The 24,467-nt window shown below is 39.0% G+C and overlaps 1 protein-coding gene across 1 annotated transcript in view; it reads left to right on the forward strand.

The window, feature by feature from the left end:
• The window catches only part of camk2d2 (calcium/calmodulin-dependent protein kinase (CaM kinase) II delta 2), a 36,574-nt gene that overhangs the window by 5,709 nt on the left and 6,398 nt on the right, over positions 1-24,467 (forward strand). The window contains exons 3-15 of the mRNA XM_070827634.1: positions 12,357-12,416; positions 13,198-13,252; positions 14,510-14,575; positions 15,162-15,234; positions 16,827-16,929; positions 17,105-17,188; positions 17,418-17,512; positions 17,926-18,048; positions 18,301-18,384; positions 18,647-18,689; positions 19,881-19,921; positions 22,617-22,676; positions 24,138-24,182. Coding sequence (XP_070683735.1) covers positions 12,357-12,416; positions 13,198-13,252; positions 14,510-14,575; positions 15,162-15,234; positions 16,827-16,929; positions 17,105-17,188; positions 17,418-17,512; positions 17,926-18,048; positions 18,301-18,384; positions 18,647-18,689; positions 19,881-19,921; positions 22,617-22,676; positions 24,138-24,182 — 932 coding nt within the window. The remainder of the gene's footprint in view (positions 1-12,356; positions 12,417-13,197; positions 13,253-14,509; positions 14,576-15,161; positions 15,235-16,826; positions 16,930-17,104; positions 17,189-17,417; positions 17,513-17,925; positions 18,049-18,300; positions 18,385-18,646; positions 18,690-19,880; positions 19,922-22,616; positions 22,677-24,137; positions 24,183-24,467) is intronic.

A 24,467-nucleotide genomic window follows, 5' to 3' on the forward strand; every position in this document is an offset into this window, starting at 1 on the left:
GAGCAGCAGATGACTCAGTGAATGAGAGGAAGCAGTGGAGAGAGAGAGGGGCGAAGAAGAGGATAGGAAGCAGTGGCAGAGAGACAGATAATCAGGGAAAGAAAGTCAACATTTAAGCGTGTATGTTTGTGCAAGCTGTATCCCTCACAGCAGTTGTATATTTGTCCTCTCCCCTCATGCATGCGTCAGTGTCCTGTCACTATGACTCTGTCTTCTATCTTTTGTCACTTTGTATTTGCTTGAGATGTGCTTTGTGTGTGTAAGTGTGCATGTGCTTCTATGTGTGTGTGTTTGCAATCCTGCATCTGTTTGTGTGTGTGTTTGTGCACACGATTGTCCTTGTTTGTGTATCTGTGCACTAGCCTCATTGCCTGACTATGTGACCCTTTCAGCTTGTCTTAACAGTTGAGTAGATTTGCATCACTGAATCCATTCCAATAAAGATGTTGTGAATTTTAAAAAGGGCCAACATCGCATTGCACTGTGCGAGTGACACAGTGATAAGGATTTAGGGTAAAGAAACAGGGATACATGGAAGGAGGAGCCAAAGCAATTATTTAGTAATGTGTGTGTGATGCAGCATTGATAAAGCTTTTCATCCTCCTCCCATTTTTTCTTATTTGAATTTGTGTTCTTAATTTATTGGAAGTGAACCATGCTAGTTAAGTCCCACCAGTTCTGCAGGTCTAACTGACCTGCCTTCATAGTGGACACTTTCTGTTGTAATAGGGGTATGCCGTTTTATGTCCGTTATGTGCAGGTGTCATGGTAACAGAGATGATAGCTGTTGCTGAGATGTAAGCCAGTCTGCCTTTATATATGTACATATGTATATATACATGCATATATACATATACCATAGATAGATAGATGTTTTCGGTATGCATGTTTTCTCTTTGTATATCGTACCTCATATATGAGTTTTCCCTCATTAGGCAGGATAAACATTTGTCTTCCATTCCTACTTTCCTGTTCCACTCTTATCTCTATTTACTCCTGCATTCCTCTGGTGTCACCGTGACTCTGTTTTGCCTCACTTTGAAGTGAAGGAAAGGAGTAGAGAGGAGATGTGACTGTGGGAGATACAGAGGAATAGGAGGGAAGGAAAGGAAGGAGGGCTCAGTGGGAAGAAGGGGGATCACATGACTCACTGGGTACTTGAAGGCTAAAAATAAATGTTGGCCATTCTCTCACTCTCGGTGTCTCTATCTCACGCAAGCACACACGCATGCACACAGTATTGACAATATTCCATTTTTTGAAAGGAGCCAGGTTTTTGGTTTCAGCCACTGCTCTGTCTGGCCAAGCAGACTGCCCGTGCACATAACCTGAAACTGTAGCAAGGGTGTTTGTGTGCATCTGTCTATATGTATATTTGCATGTTTGTGTAATTAAATTTTTTTAGTGTAAAGAACTAAGTATGAACAATATGCGGGAATCTGTCTAATTGTGATTTTTCTGACCATAACTGTAAGAGTTCAACCTTAACTGACTGAGGTTTTACCCTTTGAGGGCCATTCTTTAGCTGCCCTACTATGTTCACCAGCTAATTACTAATGTTATCTGTCTGCTGCTGGTGGTTTATCAGTTTACAGAGATTTTTTTAGTTGGTGGTATACCTAATATTACACATCTACCACAAGCCGAATTACATCCTCATGACAACTAAGCAAACTCCATCTGCTGATGAAGGCCATAAGATGTGCCAGAAAACTCTGGCAAAAATGTGGTTAGTGAACCTCGTGTTCAAGTCTTTACTATTGTAGTCTACAATAAACCATAAGCTCAATGACACATGACATACCTGAAATTAACAGCTCTACACGGTAGTAGCTTTAGCTTATATTAGCCTTGGCCGCATTAGGATTTAACATAGAGATTACTGTTCACAGTGTTCCTTTTTTCTCATTGACAATTATGTATAACTAGCTATAAAATATGGTAAATGTTTGAAATTGATGATACTTTCTGTTATTGTCAACATAGACACTCATCCCTCTGTTAGTCGGTTTAAACAATGCAAGCACAGAATGTCCTCCAAATATTCAGCATCAAAACGATACAGAGTGGTGTTTTTTCTGACAAAACCAACTTTTGCCGATAGATACCAATAAATACTATCGAGATATGAAGCGTGCTTTACCCAGAAAATGGTTTGATTACTAGCTAATTAGTTACAGCTGTATACATAAATAAATAAAAACAGATAAAACTTTCAAAACTTTGTTAATAATGCAAGCTGTAATCAAAATTTCAGCTCCCGCACTTTTAAAATGTCAGGATTACGATATAATAACAACTGATCGTTCAGCCTGGAAAGAACCTACAGTATGACTAAAAAGGGTAATGGACTCTGTAGAGAGAGTGAGGGTGTTCTTAATTACAGAGAACTGCATCTCCTTCTGTCTTGTCCTCTCTCTCTCTCTCTCTCTCTCTCCATCTTCCATCCTTTTCAACCCTGTTTTTGACCCTTTTCCTCCACAACACTCTTTTCTCCTCCATCCTCCACCCTCTTTCTCCATCCTCAGACCTTCCCTGGCAGTGTATTGCTCTTACAGTCCAGAATGTAGCTCTGTTAGATGTAAAAAAAATTTGAATTTTCCTTTAAGTATTACTGTAAGTGTTCTTGAGTATTGTGCTTGTCCATTATATTTGTACTGTTTAAAAGTTTGCAGCTTTTAATGAACATATTGTTACATAAGTATTCATATTAAGAAATATTTGCTCTCCTTACTGATAAATCTTTGCTGGTTGCTATGCCAGCTCTTGTGGTAACCAGGGAGCTACATTATGATCTCTTCTCCTTTCCATGAAGAATATGTACTGTGATTATGGGTACAGTATTTTAGTACCTTGGTGCTGCCAATAGCAGCACCACATACTTCTTTAATCAGTGATCCATTATCCATTAGTATCCATTATTAGAATATAGGAATTCAATATACAGCAGGGCTTCATATGTGCATTTAAAACTATGCAATTTTGTGTCAATGTATATTATGGCTGGGGCCCAGAAACAGGAGAGACTCAAAAGCACGATGCCAGAAACTTCTAGACAGTTGAACACTCTTTAATACAACAATGACAAACAATACTTACAATGACTTGACGTGGCTACAATGGCTTAACTAGAATACAACAGGAACCTTGACACTTGGACATGACAAGACGATCTGGCACAGGACAAAGGTAGATGCAGACTATTTATACAAGAGGTAATGGGGAACAGGTGGAAACAATCAGGGCGGGGCAGACGATCACAAAGGCGGGAAACACACAAGGGCAGGACGTCAAACAGCCTGGAACGAGAGGAGAGTTAGTTTTCACAATAAGACATGACGTGCAAGACGAGACTAGACACGAGTGAACTAAACAAACTTAACAGACACGACAAGACATAACAATGTATTATGATTAGAAATGTGAATTTGTGCTTGTATCTTTCAATTGTGAAGTCTCTCCGTGTCTGTATATCTCCAGACCACCACTCTCATATTAAACCACTTTTACATATTGGTCTAATGTGCACGCGGCTGCATTACAATGGATAAGATAAAGGCAGACATTACCGTACGTTATGACTTGCTCTGGGGGCAGTTTTATCTCTGACACCAGCAACCTTTTGTTTCTCCTCAGAAGAAAAAGCAAGGGAGTTATCAGACTCATAATTCTTCCTCTATTGGGAACCAGTGGAGGGTGAAGGTGTCTCAGAGTCCTGGATGGTTTTATTAGACCCCCGTGTTCTGCGGGGGGTAGAATAGAACCGTATGGAGAAGGACTACTTAGCTGCTGGCCACAGAGGATGTTACATTCACCCCACTACATCTTTTTAATTAAAACTCTTAATTAAATTGGAGCAGAGCAATTGCAGCACCCTGTTGTGGTGTGTATGGTGGCTCAATTTGTGTTTGTATTCTGGTGAGGACTTCAACTAAGGTTTATTTATCGTTGTCGATTAATTTATTGATTTCTTAAATGGATTAATCGAATTATGGCCATTACTAATTCCCAAACTGCTCACGTTGTTTGACCAACAAATAGTATGATGAACTTACAATGATAAGAAACACAGAGTACATTTAAGAAGCTGTAAGCAACAAAACTTTGGTAATCTTATGTGATAAAATGACCTTGAGTATTAATTGATTATCAGAATGGCATGTCTGTTTGGAGATAGCCAGACAGCAGCTATTCAGCTATTTACACCTACATCGTAGGTCAAGGACGGATGAGTGGATCAAGCACAGGACTTTCACTCAGAAGGCCAGAGCTTCAGTCCTGTGTGAAACCACATTTACCCTCTATCTTTTAGATTTAGTAAACTAATTATTTTTTTTATAGTTTCTTTTTATTTTATTATTATTTTAAATTTTCAGTTGCAGTTTGGTTAGGTTTTGGCAACAAATCTAGGGATGTACAAATAAGTACATATTTTAGATGAAAAAGATCTTTGTTCTTTTAACTTAATTACGTACATTATGTAAAAAGGTCTAAATATTCAAACTGTCTTTCTTCAGGGTTTCAGAATGAGGAACACCTGAATGTAAATAGCCAGATTGGCTATTCCCCATGTGAGCAAATAGCTTTGTTGGCTACTGACACCCTCATATGTATGCTTTATAGAGACACCAGTATCTTAATTAGCTTAATTGTTTTCTCAGCTATATTGTGGAGTCAAAGTTAATTGCTTAATTGATTTTAATAGCTTATTGCTTTTATTTGCTTATTGTATGTACTGCACAGAAGTTGCAGGGAGGTGGTTGAGGTGGATGATCAGAGACTGGGGTTCACATGAGTCCTGTCTGTGTTAAGGTTTAAGTTAAAGTCAGTGTTAGAGTGTTGTTCCAATCAAGTGTTCATAAATATGTTGCGTTTCATGCTTCAAACGACTACAGACTTGCCATCTGGATTAAACCAATCATCTGTACTAAAATATTACAGCAACAAGAATCTATTTTATAATATTACAGAGATTTCCTCTATGTAATATGTAATAAGTTCCTCTTGAAGCTTTGTCTCCTCCTTTCTAGTTTGCATCTACTACAGAGAGAAATTCAGACATATTTGTGACAGCTAGTGATATAGCTTTACATCCCTAGTACAATACCTCATGACGTTAATGCAGCAAAAGTGAGTAAAAGTCTAACCTTTCCGTTCATTTTTCCTGCTGTAACAAATGACACATTAAATGTATAGCGTTACACTCAAAGTTGCTCTGTAGCATACAGGTTACACTGCCATTACTAGCCAGTTAATTAACCCAACATTTACCATTAAAGTTGTACTGTACTGTATGACAGACATGTACTGCCCACGTGTCTGTCATACGTTGAAACAGTAATACTAACGTGAAGTATGTAAACCCGATGACACACTCCTCAATAAATTTGAACCACTGAATAAGGTCTTTGTAAAATTAACACATATTTAATAGAGAAAATATATTTTCTTTATGAAATATCAGTAGTCATAGTAGTCATTAGAGCAGCTGATATCAGCATGGGACTAAAATATGCATATTGCTCTTTCCATAATGTGCATGTGACTGAATTTTAGGTTTCAGTGAAATGAATGCTTGACAGTATTATGTAGGTCTGATTAATACAAGGGGTCAGAAATCAGATGGCCATCATAACATGGTCAGTCAGAGTGAAGGTAGAGACTAGGGGCAGGAGTGTACTCTATTCAGTAAAGACCGCTTTGTCTACAGCCACACATCCTAGCCTCTTTGTCTCTCTCCTCTTTTTTTGTGTATATTTGACCACCTTTCTCTGCCTGGTGTTTCTTCTGTCTCTATTCCTGTCCTTGTCTCTTGCTTGCCTCTCGCTTTCTATTTCTACCTATGTCTTCACTGTCTGTCCCAAAATCTGGTAGTCTCAGAGTTACAGGATGTCAAACTACAAAAGGCAAAGAAAACACACACAAACACACTCATACACACAGAGCAGTACTCTCTGCTGCAGTGCGGTTGCATACGCGACACATCAGAAACTGACTGAATTCAGAGAGAAACAAGCAGCAGTGGAGAGAGTAAGAGTGGGAAATAAAGGTGAAGGTTTAGTCGGGTTGGACTTTTTTAGTTCATCTGGTGATGGCAATGATTCTCCCAGTAAGGAGACTTTGTCAGCAACCTTTCAGTACAACTCTGTAAGCAAACAGGTCCCTGAATATGGATTATTCTTATTTTTAGGGTGAAGGGAAGGTATTCTTCTTCCTGCATAAAAATAGTCAGGCCACAAAACATATATGAAAACAAGTTGTCAATGGATAATATTAGCAACACTGGCAATGTTTGATTCAGATTTTACACATACAGATGAAAATAAAGGGTTACAGCAGGAAATGCCAGGATGAAGGATGATAAAAGTCACAGTGAATAACAAAAAACAAAGAATGAAGTACATTAAGTGAGAGGAAATATTCATGTGAATCACCAAGTATCTGCATCCCATTTTAACATTCACGCCTACAGTATGTCCATTGATGACTTTTAGTAACTTTTTGGGGCTTATTTTGCAACAAGGACCAACTCCCTGTAGGCCAACATTGCCCTCTCAATATTATTTTGTAATAGTTATAGTAATATTCATGGTTTTACACCATACTTTTCTTGTCTTTAATTAAATATACAAATGTGTAGACAATTTAAACTTGTTATCATTCATTTCCTGACTTGAATACACAGTATGTCCCTATTCATGATAAAACAACATCGTAACCTCCAGCTTTAATAACAGCAGAAAATCACTGCACATTATATTGTGCTGTGCTTACAAAAAAGAGTGACAACATACACTTTGCATTACTAACTACAGAGATACAGTAGTAATATGATACAAGACTTACCAAAGAATTTCTCTAAACAGTGATTCAGCACTTCCACATAATACATGTGGAAGTTACTGACTTGGTTACGTATTTCAATGAACCTTGAGACTTAACTATAAAAAGTTTTGTAAAAGGCTTTTCTTGAAATAGCTTGATTGGTTGTAGAAACTTGATTTCAGTAGAATCTTTTTAGTAATATTTAAGTGTTGCTATCCCTTCACTTATTTCTAGATCTCCATCTCCAAGTGATAGAAACAACAGGAACATATAGGAAGCTCCACTTACATCGGGCTTGCTGTTGAATAACCAACAGACATAAATGACTACTGGATTGTCCTAAATATGGTATGAAGTATGAAATCATAATCTGGACAGGACAGAGACTACATACTTGCAGCGCTGAGTCCGAGAAATAGATTGTTTTAGACAAGATGGTTTATAACATGACAAATGCACAGGGTCAGTGTCCTACAGAGAGCAGAGCAGCTGACAGAGGTACAGTGAACCAGTGTCCACGCACCACTCTGTTCATTCCTCATTTAAGTAGGCTCAAAAGAGAGATGAGTGTTCATCTTCCAAAATATTCTGAATTTGGCCTTTTAAATAATAATAATAATAAATATATCATTACCATGGAAAATCTTGAGACAGTTTTCTGATTGCCATAAACAAACCAGACCATCACTAAAAACACTTTTGGCTAAAGCATCATACAATTATATATTTCACAGCAGATTTATTGGATTGTTCATAATATTTTCTTCTTGAAAGCTGATTAATGATAAAAAACAAACTTCCAACATGTTTAACTTTATCAAAAAAGTGAAATTAAAAAAAGCTTTGATGGAGGAACAAGGAAAGGAAAAAAGTTTCTTTACTCCAATAAGCAACTATATTGTAGATTAAGTCTTAATCACCAACCGTCACGGCCTTACTTATGTATGAATAGCTATTCACTGCTAGACAGAGTAACATACAGCAGACATTCAGACACGCAGCTTTAACCGGGGCAGGAAGGCCCAGAAAGTCCTGAATGATAACAGCCGAGTGAGGTTGCTTCACATTTGTCTGCACAGTTACATTGACTCCACATTATGTAGAAATGCTGCTGTCAGTTTTACCCATATTAGCAGAAAGCCTCTCACCAGTGGCTGTGGCTCCAGGGCTCAAGCTTGCACACACACACAGATACATTTAAGTATTTTAAGGCATTTTTGTTAACCAGTCACAACTCATTGTTGAGACGTCAAGAGAGATTTCAGAGTTGAATGCAGCAGAAGTTGGCTCTGGGGAACGTGTAAAATGTGATTTTCTGGTCCATTAAATAACATACATACAATCGAACCTCTAGTCACACCTTTGGGCACTTGTGTTCCAATCTGGTTTAGGAACTCTCAAAGAAGTCTCAAAAGTTTCAAAAATTACAAACTCCACATTAAAAAACCATGACAAACCCAGCACCCTTCTTCTCAGTCATCAGTGGTGCTGAAACCTGAGCAGACATCAATAAAAACCGCCATTAAAACATTCACAGTTGAACTGACATATTTTCAACTATTGTGTAATTTCTTAAATTTACGCTAGTATTTGGTATTCATATTCTGGTTGACATTAAGTCTCTAGGTAGGACACTAGAATTGATGCATTTCACTGCATTGTTATATTTTTACTCATTAAAATTAATATCATAAACTCATTAGTGTCACATTTCAATATTTTCGGCAGCGGCCTCCTGTCTTCTACAGGAACTGTGTCATCTCTGCTGTAACTCAGACATCATGTCAGTTCCATCTTATAGCTGCAGAGGGCGACAATGAAAATGTACTATTTTTATACATAAGCAACTGTCTAAACAAAAGCATTGAATGCAGACAAACATTTTATATGTTAGTACTGGTTTTGGTGTTCATTGTAGTCTATTGTGTGCTCTTCTTGATGCATAACTGTTGCAATACAGTTCCTTTTTACTTTCTATACTAATGTTCGTTTGCAGTGTGTGTCCTGTGTGTTCTTAGTTAAATCGTTTCTTTTTTTAAAGTGTGTATGTTCCTACAGAATTTAGTTTCTTTCCTGTGTTTAGTGAACTCTCGATGTCGGCCATTTGCATGCAAGGCTGGTTCCACTGCAGAGGAGAGGAGAGGCCTGACACTCTGATTGGTGCAGGAGTTGCTAGACAACAGATGTCCAGCCGACTGGGAGGTGGACTACCTGTGGAGGAGGGAGAGAGTAGAGACAGAGAGTGAAGGAAAAGTGGAGGTGGAAAATGATGGAGGGAGGGAGTGAGGCTGTCATATAATAGACATTTACAGAGTACATAGAGATACAGTGCACTGAAAAACAGAAGCAACCCAACGTGACCACCTCTGTATGTACCTTTAAAGCAGTGTTTACAAGTGTTTTAATCGCTTCAGAGAAACAATTTCTTAATGAAGTATTTGCATCATTTTTTCCTTCTTCCTGTAGGCCTTCAGCAGCAAAAATGATTACTAATTAGTGTTCTAAGATATTTTTTTAACTTACAAATATCGCTACAGCTACTGATACAGATAAAATATATATGTCAAAATACATTTTGCAATATTTAGGAGAAGGGCTGAGGGCTAAAGATATGCACCAGAATAACGTCAGAGTACTGTTTGCTTAAGAATATGTCTGCTGTAGTATGCTGATGCATTATGAAATAGAGCTATAGTGTATAGTGCTTATGTACACGGTTTGTGGTAGAGACCGCATAAACACTTGTGGTTGTTTTTCCTGAATAATATACTTAATTATTGGCTGTTCATTTAGTTTTTTATCTTATAGTTTCATGTGAAATGTAAAAATAGGAACATTGACATACACAGCATAACCACTGTGCTGCAACCATCATTGCAGCATGCAACATAGTGCTGTTAAGCACTATTGACAACTAAAAACACTAGTAACAACAAGGTGTTAGATTTAACTGGAAGAGGAATTGAATTAAATGAATTTATTTAACTCAGCAAAAGAAAGACAGTTTGTGTGTTAGACAGAGAGAGAGACAAAGAGATTATGTGTCATATTGTAACATGGTAAGACTGAGGCAGAGATGGAGAGATTAGTGACCTTGCTCAGAGGGTCCTGCTAATCATGAAATAATGGCTGAGCTGCCCTTGTTTCTGGCTCTGCCTGTCAGGATGCCTCTCTGCTGTTGTGCTTGTCTCTAAAGCTGGCAGTATACTTCAAACAAAATTGAATTGGCGTGTTCTCACAGGCAATATGGCAGACTGCCGACCACACAAAAGAGCTGCATTGGGATTCGTTTGTTGCAGCATGTGCAGGCCTCTTGTCAAAAGTTTTCACGCAGTCTTCTCCACCACCCTTGAAGCTGGTTTACACTGTCATGTGATTAATTGCGCTCTCATGGGTGTACGTTTCAAGTTTATCTGCTGGTCATTTACACCTTTGTCAACTCTTCAACTTAATGGTTGATAATTTGAAGCTTGTGTCATTACATGTCGGGGTCTGAAACACTGCTGCACCCAAGTTATCAAGAAGGCAATTTTATGTTCAAATGCCAAAAAGCCAGTAAACCAAATTGTAGTCATTGACGTTACTCTTAAAAAATTACATTTACTAAATTGATATTTTCACAGCAGTTAATTGTTTTTTTTTAATATGATGTATTTTAATAATAATGGTTTGCGTGCTTGTAACTAACTATAATAGGGCAGATTTCAAATCAATTTCCTCTTTTTAGATTTAACTCAGAATGAACCAAAATTACCCTGTACAGTATTTCACTGTTGGGATTTTATTCTGGTTTCATCTCATTCGCTGCGGCTGATTAACTCCACCCTCTGGTGTGGATGAAGAGTCTTTCAGTCACAGTGAACATACTGTACTGGCATTTTTACATCTGGGAGCACACCAAGTTCCATTTAGTTTTAAAGTATGGTTCAGCCCTAAGTTTGTCTGTATGCCTACCTGTAGCTTCCTATAGATGCACTACACCAGCACAAACAAAGAAGGCTGTACCTATAATGGGAACAAGCTGCCTTGTGCTCTTGCCTCTCCCACAGTTTCCATAGCATCAAGAAGAGCAGAGGAAGGAGACACGGATGAGAGTAAAAAATAGGCGTCCTATTTTGTTTGGAAAAAAAGTAGAACCGGCTGCTCTTCTTTCTCTCCCCCACTTTCTCTCTCTCTCTCTCTCTCTTGCTCTTTCGTGTCTCAAGGCAGAGCTGAAATGGGTCGCCTCAACACCGTACTGCATCACTCATTATAATGACTGCTGCTCTGATTCAGTTTTTTTTTTTAATCAGAATCACTGGACTTTGTTTTCTTCTGACAAGGAGATTTGAGAGTCCACTCTTGTTTCACAAAATCAGATAAAATCAGCCTGGTCTCTTAGCAGAGATTTGAGGGCTGCAATGTGAACAGCCTGGAAGGAGAACAGCAACCCCAGTACCTTCATCTTTTCTGTCTCTCCCTGAGGACAGTGTTGAGCTCAACTCATGAAAGTTGGTGTTTTTTTTGTTTTGGCATGCATAAACAAGTGTTACAAAGTGATCACCAACAGCTTTTTTTTTTTTTTGAGTTCCCTTTGATTTTTGTGATATAGAATAAAATAAGCAGAATATACATGTCCACTGTTGTAATAGGTCTACCATATACACTACAATCCCTCATCTTGTGTTAAGGTTGTAGATGATATTAACATCAATCCCAACACTTGTTAGTCTAATCAGATTTTTTGGGAAATTCTCTGCATACAAAGTAAATTCCAAATTACCCAAGTACCCAAGAGTCAAATTTGTCCAGGAAATTTCGAGTATTGTCTCCTATAGTAAAGCCCGTACTGAATCTCTGAATAGATTGATGCCAATGCCCATCTCAATGTTAGGCTCTATTGATATTCTTAAAATATAAATTCTGCCCAGATTCATTTTTCTATTTTCATCTGTTCTTCCCCCACTGTCACAAACATGTTTTCCCATCGCATCTGCGTTATGATAGAAAGGGGCTTCAAGTACATAACCTACAATGTTTATTAGAGGGCAGTGCACCCCCTCTGACTGTCCAGCAATATAATGATAAAGATAATGATAATGATAATAATGATTTTATTCTTCTTTCTTCAAGCACATTGCAGGAATTCATATTAAGCCTGATACCAGAGGTCAATATGAATCCACTGTGGCTGCTCATTCTGTTTGTTGTTCACTGGTGCCGGAGTGTTTGTGGCACGTAACCAAGCACATATCAGGTCACATTATTTTTGTCAAGCATTTCAGTTCTGATAAGGAAAAGAGCCGAGTTGACACAAAGCCAACGCACACACAGACAGACAGACACAACACAGACACATGCAGAAGTACACAAACACCACACTGATGCTTTACAATGACGTCCAAGCGCTGTGCAGTGTCCTCCACCGAGTCAAAACCAATTTACAGCCAACTTCATGTTAGACGATTTAGAAAGCCAATCATAGCAGGGAATGATGAAAAATAATCTGTCTGTTTCTCTCTGTGTTTGTGCCTCCTCTGTTTTTCTTTTAGATCATCAAAAGCTGGAGAGAGAGGCGAGGATTTGTCGTTTACTGAAGCACCCCAACATTGGTGAGCAATGAGTCCTCGATTTTAAAAAACGCACACACAAGTACGCACGCTGATACAAACGAAAACACACATATTTTGTTCAGGTCTCTGGTGAATTCTGCTATGGCTATTCATCTTCTAGACACAGTTACGGGGGAGAAAAAGAGAGAGAAACCAATTGTGTGCGTGTGTACACAGGTATCTAATGATGATGTATCTATGTGCTCTCCCAGCCGAGTCATCAGAAAGACATGGGAGCCCTGCACCCTCTTTGTAAACCACTGACCCTGTACGCTCTTTCCTCCTCATTATACCTCTGATAGGGCCTGTCTCTCCTCTTTTGTTCCTTTCACACTCATCCACTCATGCTCTTTCTTTTCTTTGCTGTCATTATCTCAGATTTCCTAAAAAAAAAAAAATCTGCATCCAAAACAACCTGCTCTTATTAAAGGACCCAAATGCTCAGTGGGCTTTGAGGGCATTATTGACTTCCTGTTGTCAATAAAAAGTCTTGTGTATGTCAATACTTAAGATTAAAACGATATTACAGCTGCAATGATCAAGCACCAAAACGGTGGTAGAATATATTACGCATTGCAAACTGAGCAATGAGCAATTCACACTGCTCATTTTGCTCATCCTAACTCTGAGGCACAGCAGGGCAAAAGAAAAGTAAAATTAGTATTGGCAGCGTTAGTTTTAGATATTGACTGCTTTCTGTTTCATTTAACTTTTTCTTCTGTCTCTTTTCTTTTTCTGTCCTATGTTTGCGCTTTACTTCTTTGTCAAATTTCCTCAACAGTACGACTCCATGACAGCATATCAGAAGAGGGTTTCCACTATCTGGTGTTTGATCTGTGAGTAACAGACTCTCTCACACACATTCTCAGCCACCCTACTAGTTTCACATGTTTTGTCTTGTTCTACTTTCCCTTCTAACTTGTATATTTGTATAAGCTTTATACTATGTACAGAATAATTATTTGAATTATTGTTCCAAACGTTGTGTGTAAAATCCTTTCTAATTTCTTTATAATTAGTAGGCAGTTTAAACTAGTGATTTAATTAACCAGGTTGCATCATAAAATTTAAAGAATGTTTTAGCCAGTAAAGATTTTAGTGGTGTGTAAATTTTTAGGAAACATCTGTAGCGCTGTCCAATCAAAAGCAACCAATTATGTAAACAGGTAGTAACTATGGCATCACAAGAAGCTCTACTACTAAAAATACCAGTTTTAGGGAGCACATGTTGAACTTAACTGACAGTCCTTTGTAAATGTTCATTTGTTTCATTTATATTAACATATATTAAAAAAAATTGGCTCCTGAGTTAACCTATAGTATTCATGCAGTTTGGAGAAAGTGGGATATACTGTGTCTTATTAAACTAACCTAGCCGTTGCTATTAAGCTAAGTTAGCGTTGGCCATTTAGTCTGACGTTATTAGCATAATGTTTGTAATTTTGTGTTGTGTTGTTTTTTGTGAAATGTAATTTGAAATCTTCCAGGTTTACGCCATTATTAAACAGCATTTTGATAAAAGTATTAAGTGTGCCAGACATTTTTCATATTAGCTACCTCTTTTACTCGCATCACCAAACCTCATGTTTTGTCTTTGGCAGTTACTTGACATTAGGTGAAAATATAACATGTAATCTGCATAAGTTCTTGTTTGAATTGTGCCTGTTTTAATTTAGTGATGCATACATTTCCACTTCATAACTGAGCTAAGCAAATTCAGAACTAGGCTAAGTTTGAAGTTATAAGTGATAAGTGCTGGTCCAGCAGGCCCATGACCTATATCCCCTCTCCTGCATATGTGTGTGTGGAGGATGGGCCTAAGGGTGTGTTAAATTAAAAGAATACAATTAAAGCAAAAAACATTCTGAGGCAGGCATTCATACACACAAACTCACACGTGAAGCATTTATCACATATAAGTACATGCTTTAGATAATTGTTTCTAGATGTAATAACTATACAGTGCATGTAAGGATGCATATAGATAGATTAGGCGTGTGTGTATGATTGAGCACAGAAATCAATGAATGATTTTGTTTCAGTCATCGATACAGAGAGACGTGTGCTATAATGTTGTCTGTGTCTCTCCACAGGGTGACTGGAGGAGAGCTGTTTGAGGATATTGTAGCCAGGGAGTACTACAGTGAGGCTGATGCCAGGTAAAAAACACACACCCACACTCACACTGCTGAGCACAGCAACCATTGTGCATCTCTGTCTGTTACTGGTGTGTATATTTGTGTGTTTCACATATGGTCGTCTCAGAGGTGTGATATAGCTGCGTTGTCTCTGAGGCATCTCATAGAGTTATTTATAAAGGTGATTAACGACATACAGCCTACGATATTAATCATACACAGCCTACCTTACAATGTCAGCTTTATGTTGAAATATACTGCCTCCCCAGAGAGAGAAAAGGGGAGAGCGCTTGTGTGTATATTTCTTGTCATAGATAATGTATAGCTTTGGTTTGTGTATAAAGTGTAATCCATTAAATATTGTCAAAAATTACATTCCTTCATGTGGCTTAATGTCATCTGTCAAAGAAACAGAATCACACATGAGGAGTCTAATGTGACATATGATACATTGTTATTGAATTGTTTCCTCTTCTCTTCCTCTCAATTAATTTCCTTTATATTCTCCTCCCGGTCTTTCTTGCTTTCTTTTTCTTCCTTGCTTTTCTGTCTCTCCTTCCATTCATTCCATCACAATCCTGCGCTTGCATTACTCTCCCACCCATAGCCACTGCATACAGCAGATCCTTGAGAGTGTCCATCACTGCCATGTTAATGGGATCGTGCACAGGGATCTGAAGGTTTGTATGACCACAGCAATGGCTGCAGTCGTGTTCAGTCCTGACTCTGTACAACAGGTGGCGACATTTGGAAAAACCTACTTACTCCCCTCTCAGTCCTCACCATTTGCATTAACACATTTTTTACAATATGTTTGATGAAATAAAACTCAAATCGATAGTTGTTTTCTAGTAAGAGGAAAAATACCGTCATGAAGATTTTTTATTTGTCACATTATTCCATTCTCGTAGAAACTGTAAAAGCTTTGAGCAATTAATAAAGCTGTTTTGACCTTGACCTCAGCTTTGAGACAATTTTGGTGTGCAGGAATAAAATTTGAACCTACCAAACTACAGAGACTAAAGTCCTGAGTCCATATTTTGGGCTTGATACCCATCCTGCCAATCTCAAGAATAAGGATCCCCTGATGTTGCAGAAAGCATGCTAGCATATTTATGTATGTCTGTGTGCTTGTGTAGCACTCTGAGTGTACTGCTGTGGTGACAGGAATGGGAGCAATCACAAGCCAGAACCTCGGGAATGATCGCCATTTGCATAATTATGTAAAAATTATGTTGAGATGTGAAAGATTTTCCACCGTCATGAATATTCTAATGGTAGTCTGTATTCTCAAAACCTCCCAAGAGTTGTTTTATGTGGAGGGAAAAGGGAAGAGAATGCAAGAAAGGTCTTTGAATGTGTCAACGTAGATTATGAACATGCAACTCTATCATCAGAAGCACAGTGGAAAAAAAATCAGAATGACCATGATCGTTTATGAGATTTCCAATCTGTCAACACTATCAGGGGAGATGTCCTTGGCTGAAGTGATTTAAGTTTCAGATACTTCATAATAAGGAGGATTTATTCATTATTATGTAAATACTTGTGTAGAAGTGTCCAGTTGTCAGTTAGTGTCCTGTTCAGTAATATGTCTGGCATAAACTCTCTGTGTTCAGAGTCTGAAATGTTAGGAAATGTATTATTCATCAGACCACACTGTCTAACTGGCCTTAGGTTAGCAAAGACCTTTCTGCACCTGTGTCCACGTGTGTGTGTATGTTTGAGAGTGTGTGTGCACATGTGCTTGCTGGGGGCTTGCATGAATTTATGATTGTGCTAAACTGTGTAAGTGTGTGGTGTGTGTTTGTCGTTACCCATATGTGGCTGAGTCACTTGTTTTTACACCCACGTCTCCTGTTACACCAGACCTCCCTCCTGTATCCTTCTCCCTGCAGTGTGCACTTTGTTCCCACTCATGGATTTTAACAGTGGATTGGTGTAACTGTGGACGAGCACATCATGTCTACTACCAATTCACTCTCTCAGAATCCATGAGACTGAGGGAGCAAGTCCACAGCGCCAGTGTGGAAAATGTCCGTTGTCACATAGAGATATGGTCCCGTGCACATTTATGTGTCTCTGTCATTTGTGTGGCAGAAAGGGAGTTGCCTCAGACACTGATTTAAGAGCAGTTTAGCATTGTTGACCCCTAATAGTTTGAATTAGGATTTGGTTTGGCTAATCTGATCTTAGATCTGTGTCTGTGGGCGGCTTGTTCCCAGAGCGTGTGACCTCTCACCTCTAACCTGTTTGACTCCGCCCCCCCCAGCCTGAGAACCTTCTATTGGCCAGTAAGCTGAAGGGGGCGGCGGTCAAGTTGGCTGACTTTGGGCTGGCTATCGAGGTGCAGGGGGACCAGCAGGCATGGTTTGGTGAGTATTCATCCATCCATTTTTCAACCTGAATCAGTTGGTCAATCTAAAGACCAACCAATCAGGCGATCAATCAATCACTCATTTAGTTAGTCAAGATCCAGCCGAGCCACTGAACTGCCCACTCCTGCCTACCATTCCACATCTCCTCCCTCCCTCCATATCACTCCTGCAGGGTTTGCCGGCACCCCGGGATACTTGTCACCAGAAGTTCTGAGAAAAGACCCATATGGGAAACCAGTGGACATGTGGGCCTGTGGTAAATAACATTCAAATTCTCCCCAGTGTGTGGCTTTGTCTGAGCTGGTCAGATGTGTGAAAAAGAATCTTCTGCACCAACACTGCAGCTTGATGTTGTTTCAAATGCTATGTGCATTGTTAAATTTGTTCATTTATTTTGTTGGGGAATTATATAGGTTTTATCAGTATACAGCACTATGATATATTGATATTTTCTGTGCTTAACTTACCATGTCACCACCTTACAGGTGTTATTTTGTACATCCTGCTGGTGGGCTACCCCCCCTTCTGGGATGAGGACCAGCATCGCCTTTACCAACAAATCAAGGCCGGGGCCTATGATGTAAGCATTCACGCGCACACAGTATAAACTAAATTGACTTAACTGAATTAATGTTTTAAACATAACTTCAAACCGGTGGTGAAGATAACCATAGATGACCTGGATCAATGGTCTTACTCATTTCCTCAGTCGGAGGTATCAATTCAGTGAAAATGATGATAAGAAGTGACTGATGAAAAGTCCCCAATACACGCACATGCAATTTTGAATAGACATATTTACACTATTTCCGGCTATCTCTATACCTCAGAGAAAGGTTGTTACTCATTTTTAGTCTGTTCACTCATTTAAATATTTTTTTTGTTCTTTCTCACCTTTGCCTTGCAACAAAAATAGTATCTGATGATGCTAGATTTTGCACCATTAGCTTTGTCTGTCTAATCAGCATTTAACACTGTCTTGTGTTTTGACAGTTCCCATCCCCAGAGTGGGACACTGTTACTCCTGAGGCCAAAGATCTGATCAACAAGATGCTAACCATCAACCCCAGTAAACGCATCACTGCCGCAGAGGCCCTCAAACATCCCTGGATCTGCGTATGTGGCAGACACACACATCCAAACAGAGATGCAGAGACACACATATAAACAGATACACAGATGAAGCCACAGCAATGAAGATCAATACACTGATAATGATAAATTAAAATTGGTAACAGCATCAGATCCAACACAAACACAAATAACATTCTACAGTCTCATTGCCCACACATGCATACCCATACATCCCTCCCATCCATTGTTCCCATTCCCTCCTAATCCTCAAATCCTCTCATCTTCCTCCTGCAGCAACGATCCACCGTAGCTTCCATGATGCACAGGCAGGAGACTGTGGAGTGCCTGAAGAAATTCAATGCCAGGAGGAAACTCAAGGTGAGACGTCTGGCAATCCTTCATGTTTCTATTTATGCAGCACAAAGCATCCAGCCATCTTTCTCTCCCCCTTTCTCTGTCTTCCTCACACAAGACTTCTCAGGATAACTTAGAAATGATGACTTGTTCTTTAAAACTTTCAACTTTAAAACTTTTTGCCCTTTTGCTGTGTTCCTCTCTCTTGCTGTGATCTTATAATTATCAATCTTACCATTTCTGTCTCTTCCTTCCTTTCTTCCTTCTTTCTTTTCTGTCACTACAGGGAGCCATATTGACCACTTTGCTGGTCACAAGAAACTTCTCAGGTATGTCTCTCTCAGCCAGGTGTCCAAAATAAACAAAAAACATTCATCTTCAAAAAAAAACGGGAGGCTGGAAACTGTTCTTAATCTTTAATATTAGTTTGGTTAGATGCTTTATGAAAAATGAATCTTCTAGTCATGAGGAAAACCGAGCAGAGGCACTACAATGTAGGTAAAAATGTGCAGTTATTCTTTGAGCTTAACTTGGAGAAAAAAGACTTTTTTTTTACCTATTTTTTTAATGCCTTCAGTCTCTCTCTCTATAGAACAAAGATTATCTTGGCACAAAGGTGCCTTTGGTAAAAATTCATCTCTCTTTATCTCTCGAGCTGTTGCTATTTCTCTCTATCTCTATTTTGCACTCTATCATAACTTTTTACATGCATTTCCATTGACATTTCTCTATTTTCCGGGCTCTTACTAGCCTGCTTTCTCTTTTCATTCTACAGTAAAATGCATTAGTGCATTTGTGTCTCTTTTTATTCATCATTTTCTTCCTTTTTCAAATTTCTTTCCTTCTTTTGTTTGGATTGTGGTTTCCATTTTGAGGTAAGATTTTTGGAATGACAGGGAAATATGTGGGGTTGGGCCCAACTAACGAGTTGTGATGTTCAAGCCTTATTTACCCATCAAATGGCCAATCACATATGCATGAAGATGAGGTGTTTAGTATTCAGAACAATACTGAACCTCACGCTTCCAAAAGTGCCACTATGAGATCAGAATGAAATTTAGACAAGGATACAGCATGCATTTTGAAATGCAATCTAGTGTTTGGATTCTTTTTATGCAATGATAAATACAATGAGAGAAGAGTGGTGGGATTGTATGTGTGGGTTCTAGTGGTTAAGTGCATGTGTATGTGTGCAAATGACAATTTAAGAATACTGTGTGTGTCTGTTAGTCAGAGGTAGATAATCCTTTTCATCACCAGCTAAATACACACCCAATCAACCACCCACCCTTCAGCCCTTCACATGTGAATTAGCAGGAGAGCAACCTTGCATAAATGATGATGCCATTCTAAGCATCTGTTGCATTGCATTATGGATTTCACAGTTGAATTTTGCACCTGGAGTTTGAAGATAAGCACAGTTGATTGATATGCTTGCTGCATGTTAGTGAGGCCTCAGGCTTACGACTCTATTTGTGAACTCTCATGCTGAAGTGTTGCCTCTTTCTTTCCCTCTACAGCAGCCAAGAGTTTGCTCAACAAGAAGCCAGATGGCGTTAAGGTGAGTTGTTTTGCACAGTGAAGAAAGTGCTTTGCATTAGTCTGTTGGAACGTTCAGTGTCTGAGGAGCCCTCTGGATAATTATTATGCATTGTGCACGTAACAGCATCATCATTCAGGGACAGTCACTCCAAGCAGTGGGCAACGGTTGTTATTTACTTAACTTGATCTCACAGTTATTCTTGTGGTGCAACTGACCACATTGATTTTATGTGAATTATATTGCTAGTTTTATCATATTTTTTTTAAGATACTGGTCTCTTGAGTGTCTCTTTCCGCCTGTGTTTTCCAAATGGACCATATTTTCTGTAGTCTTTTAATCTAAACCGTAGAGCCCCTGATGTGCTCTAACCTAGTTTCTCTGTGTGTTTGGGGCCCAATCTGAAATTAACACTTGATGCAGAAGTGCATGTGCACATGGGTGTATGCACATCTGCATGCACGTACAATGTTGAGAATTGTGTGAGACTGATTAATTCTGTGTGCCTGTTTTAATATAAGTGAGTGTTGATTTGAGATTGGACCTCTGCATACACTGTTTGAATCAGTGTCACTGTGTTTGGGTCTTACTCAGGCTTCCAGTATGTCCATTTCAGGGAGTTTGTCTCTCATCCATGTGATCCCATCCAATGAAAATGAAAACAAAAGAAGTCAAAAATGAAGGAACGTGTGTGTAGTGAGAAGTATCGACGGTGTAGTTGGTTTTGTGAATATGGAAAAAACATACAAAATTGACCAAATACCAGGGAAATATTTCCTAGTGAATTGTTGAATCCATACTGAATAAATTAGCCTGAATGGGTTTCCTTTATTAAAATTTCCATAACTGATTACACACAATTTCTTGTATGTATCTTGTGCAGTCCTTCCCACATTTTGTATTTTATTCAGTTTTTATGTTTGTCCTTTGTCCATAAAGGGGACTATATTAAAATGATAATGTTAACTTGACAATGAAACTATACTTGCATAATAGCATCAGAATTTTCCACATATGTATGTGTTATCAGTAAAATTTAAATGAAAATGGATAATCCAATTTGCATTTTCATCTTCCCCACACTCGCAGGGGTGCTCTAGGACCATATTAAAAAGAAAATGGACATGCTGTTTGACATTTAATTTTCAAAGTTATACCCCACTGCACTGTGGACAACATTCAAATGTTAATTCAAATTTGAAATTTAAAATGAAATATAAGTAATGTGATCTGATTTTCCAGTCATGCAAGCAATATTGAAGTCACAATTAAAATTAGAATGCAATTTTAACAGTTTGAGAATGAAATGTATGTGGCATTTGACATTTCATTTCCAGTGTCACAACCTGGCTCAAAATCATCCAGTGGTCTTTACATAATGAAAGATGATGAGGTAAATTAAATAAACCATACAAAAGTGTATGTCTCTCAGAAGGTCAGTGTGTATGCAATGTCTGTGTGAGTGCTGAGGAGTGTTATGTATGTGTGGGTTTATGTATGTGAAACATAAAACACAAACAAATGACAGTGTCAGTCTGCAGCCCATTGGAAACAAGCCTGGCAGGATCTCTCAGCCCAGCCTGCTTAGGTGTGTTGCATATCTGACCAGGTCTCAGCTCCACCCATCAACTTCCTGGAACAAAAGGGGAAAAGCACAGCCCCAAGGGGAGTCAAGATAGGGCCAACTCTGAGGCCGCAACAGAAGGCTTAACCTACTATACAATGGACAATATTCAACTGCAATATGTGAAACAGTGCTCCCAGTGTATTGCATTTACATTTACATGTCACCAGGCTCTTTTGGTGTCAGAATGAAAATGCAGTCTGTCTGTAGTCTGTAGTACTGTTCTTCTGAGAGGCTGTAAAAGCTTTGGAGCAGTAAAATTCCCCTCGTGGTGACATAACCAATGCTTCTATCCCAGCGTCCACTACTAGCACCACCAGTACAAGGAGTGTCACCAATTTGACTGCAATCCCTGATCAGCAAGGCGGTTCACTACGGGGTGAATTTTGCTGCTCCAAGGCTTCTGCAGACTCTCAGAGGAGCAGGGATACAGACTTTGTCATCACGCAATGACAGCAAAAGTCAGACTCTGGTATATAGCCTCTGGTGTCCCGCCTACGTAGAATGATTGACATCCCAACTGAAGACCCGCCCTGATGAGAGGACTGACAGATTGCATTTTCATTTTCGTTTTGACACCCTAAGAGTGTGGTGACATGTAAGAGTGAATGCAATAGACTGGGCATGTATGGCAGGTTGAGTCTTTGAAAACTAAGTGTCAAATGCCATTTTAATTCTCAAATAAATAAATAGACGATTGCTCTTGGATTTTAATTGTGACTCAAACATAGGAAAGTTACATTGTTTTTTATTGTATTTTAATTTTCAAATTTGAATTAGCTTTTCCGTTGTCATTATGATACGGGCATAGAACACCCCTACAAGTAAGGAAAAATGAAAATGCAAATTGGATTATTGCATTTTTCATTTTAGTTTGTGCTCAAATAGCACCTACATAATGCTATTGTGGAATTACATTTTCATGTTCAAGTGCATCTTTGGGACACATGAGTTGGGATGATCTCTTTGGAATGTCCCTTTGCCAGAGTATGTGTGTGTAGGTGTGTAGGTGTGCACAGGTGTGTGTGTGCACAGGTGTGTGTCTGAACAGTGTGTATGTGTATCATGTCCCCTTTACACTGCCCCCTGCAGGTCAACAACAAAGCCAACACAGTGACCAGTCCTAAAGACAGTGGCCCTGCCCCTGCACTGGTATACACACACAACCTCACCTACACCTGCACCTTAACCTCTACACCTCCTCACCTCACACCCGCTGTGGAGGAGGTACAGGTTCACCCTTTCACATGGGGTCCAGATCATTTCCTGTGTGATCTCAGCCTTGCTTGAAATGATTTAAATTCTTAACCAGGTGCATAAGAATATAAAATATAATGTAATAAAAAAATATAATGGGTGGTAACAATGAGTGAAACAGATTTCTAGCTCAACTTTCGGCTATCCCTGAATGAAATAATGTGAAAAAGCATTTGTGGCTGTGCAGCATGTACCAGCTCCAGCATATTTGAAACAGCTAAACGTAGAAGATACACTACTCATAATTCAGATTGATCTGTTCATTGATTCCTCTGAATTAGGAGAGCATGCATGGGGCGCACAAGGCTCGGACAGTTTGGATTTGCTGGATCTGTATATTGTTAATGTTGGGCTGAAACAATAAGCCTTTACTCGCATATTTAAGTTGGGCTTTGACTTGTGTAGTTTTAAATATACAGTTAAGGGCAACCTCTACCTCAGCCCCATCCCCCTCTCCTTGCCCCCTTTTCCCCTGCAAGAGGCCCTACTCTCTCCTTTCTTTTTACACATCTACACAATGCATGTGTTCCTCCCATGGCTTGAAATGTACATCAGTGCATCAGTTTTGCATTTGATAGTAATATTCTTGACAGGGATGTGTTATTTATGGTTTGGTGCTTATCTAGTTTGTCTGTGCATGGCAGGAGTGTGAGGATGTCGGCTCCTTAGGCTCATTATGATGCTACATTCCCAAGTGATTTGGCTTTCATTCATTGGCTTGCACACAGTGTCTGCTGACTGGCTGTCTACGTCAGGCCACATGACTGCTGCTCTGCATGATGTCAAAGGCTTTCTGCCCCCCCATTTGCTGACAAGATGATTACGCATGAACATAGGCACATGGCATTTCTCTCTTTCTCTACTCTCTCTCTCGCTCTCTTTCTCTCTCTCTATCCTCCTTTCACTTCATCATCATGCACACACTCACACGCGCACAAACACAGATGCCGGCTGCTGATGTTATAATCTAGTGTAATCAGGGTGAGTGATTAGAAGGACTGAGCTAGTCATCAGGATCGATTCCACAAAAGCCCAGACATCTGATTACCAATGCATGACACTGTTGAGGGCTGATGAGAGAAAAGTAGATACAGCAGATTAAGAATGCCGTACAGGAAGGGAGATGAAAGCATGAGGACAGAAAAACAAGTTCACATGGGCAATTGAAGAAGGGTTTTTTTTATATTTGATGCCACATTTATTGTGATGAATAGATTTATTTGTATATGTATGTATGAATAGTCAGGATAGACAGATATATGGACTCACAAACACAGTTTCTTTAAAATCATAACTTTTCTGGCCTTCTTTAGTTGTTTCTTCTCACAGGTTTTGTCATTTTTTTGTTCTCTTTAGGAACCACAGACAACTGTGATCCACAACCCTGTGGATGGAAATAAGGTATTACAACAAAATTACCATTTTCACTTTTAGTTGCACTGATTAATGTAAAAACTGTTTACTTCTGTAAGTCGGGCCTTTTCCTTCTGTCCTAACAATTAATAAGAATAGTATCTCTCTGCACCTAACCATGTAATCACGACATCCCTGATTTACAGTGTAAGCTCAGCCTGTAACATTTGTTGCATGTCTTCCTTCCTCTCACTCCTCTTGTTTCCTGACAGCTATATCACAATGAAAAAGCATAAAGGCAAATATGCCTCCAAAATAGCCAGTACAGCAATT

Source organism: Pempheris klunzingeri, chromosome 3 (genome assembly GCF_042242105.1).
Source record: "Pempheris klunzingeri isolate RE-2024b chromosome 3, fPemKlu1.hap1, whole genome shotgun sequence".
NCBI lineage: Eukaryota > Metazoa > Chordata > Actinopteri > Acropomatiformes > Pempheridae > Pempheris > Pempheris klunzingeri.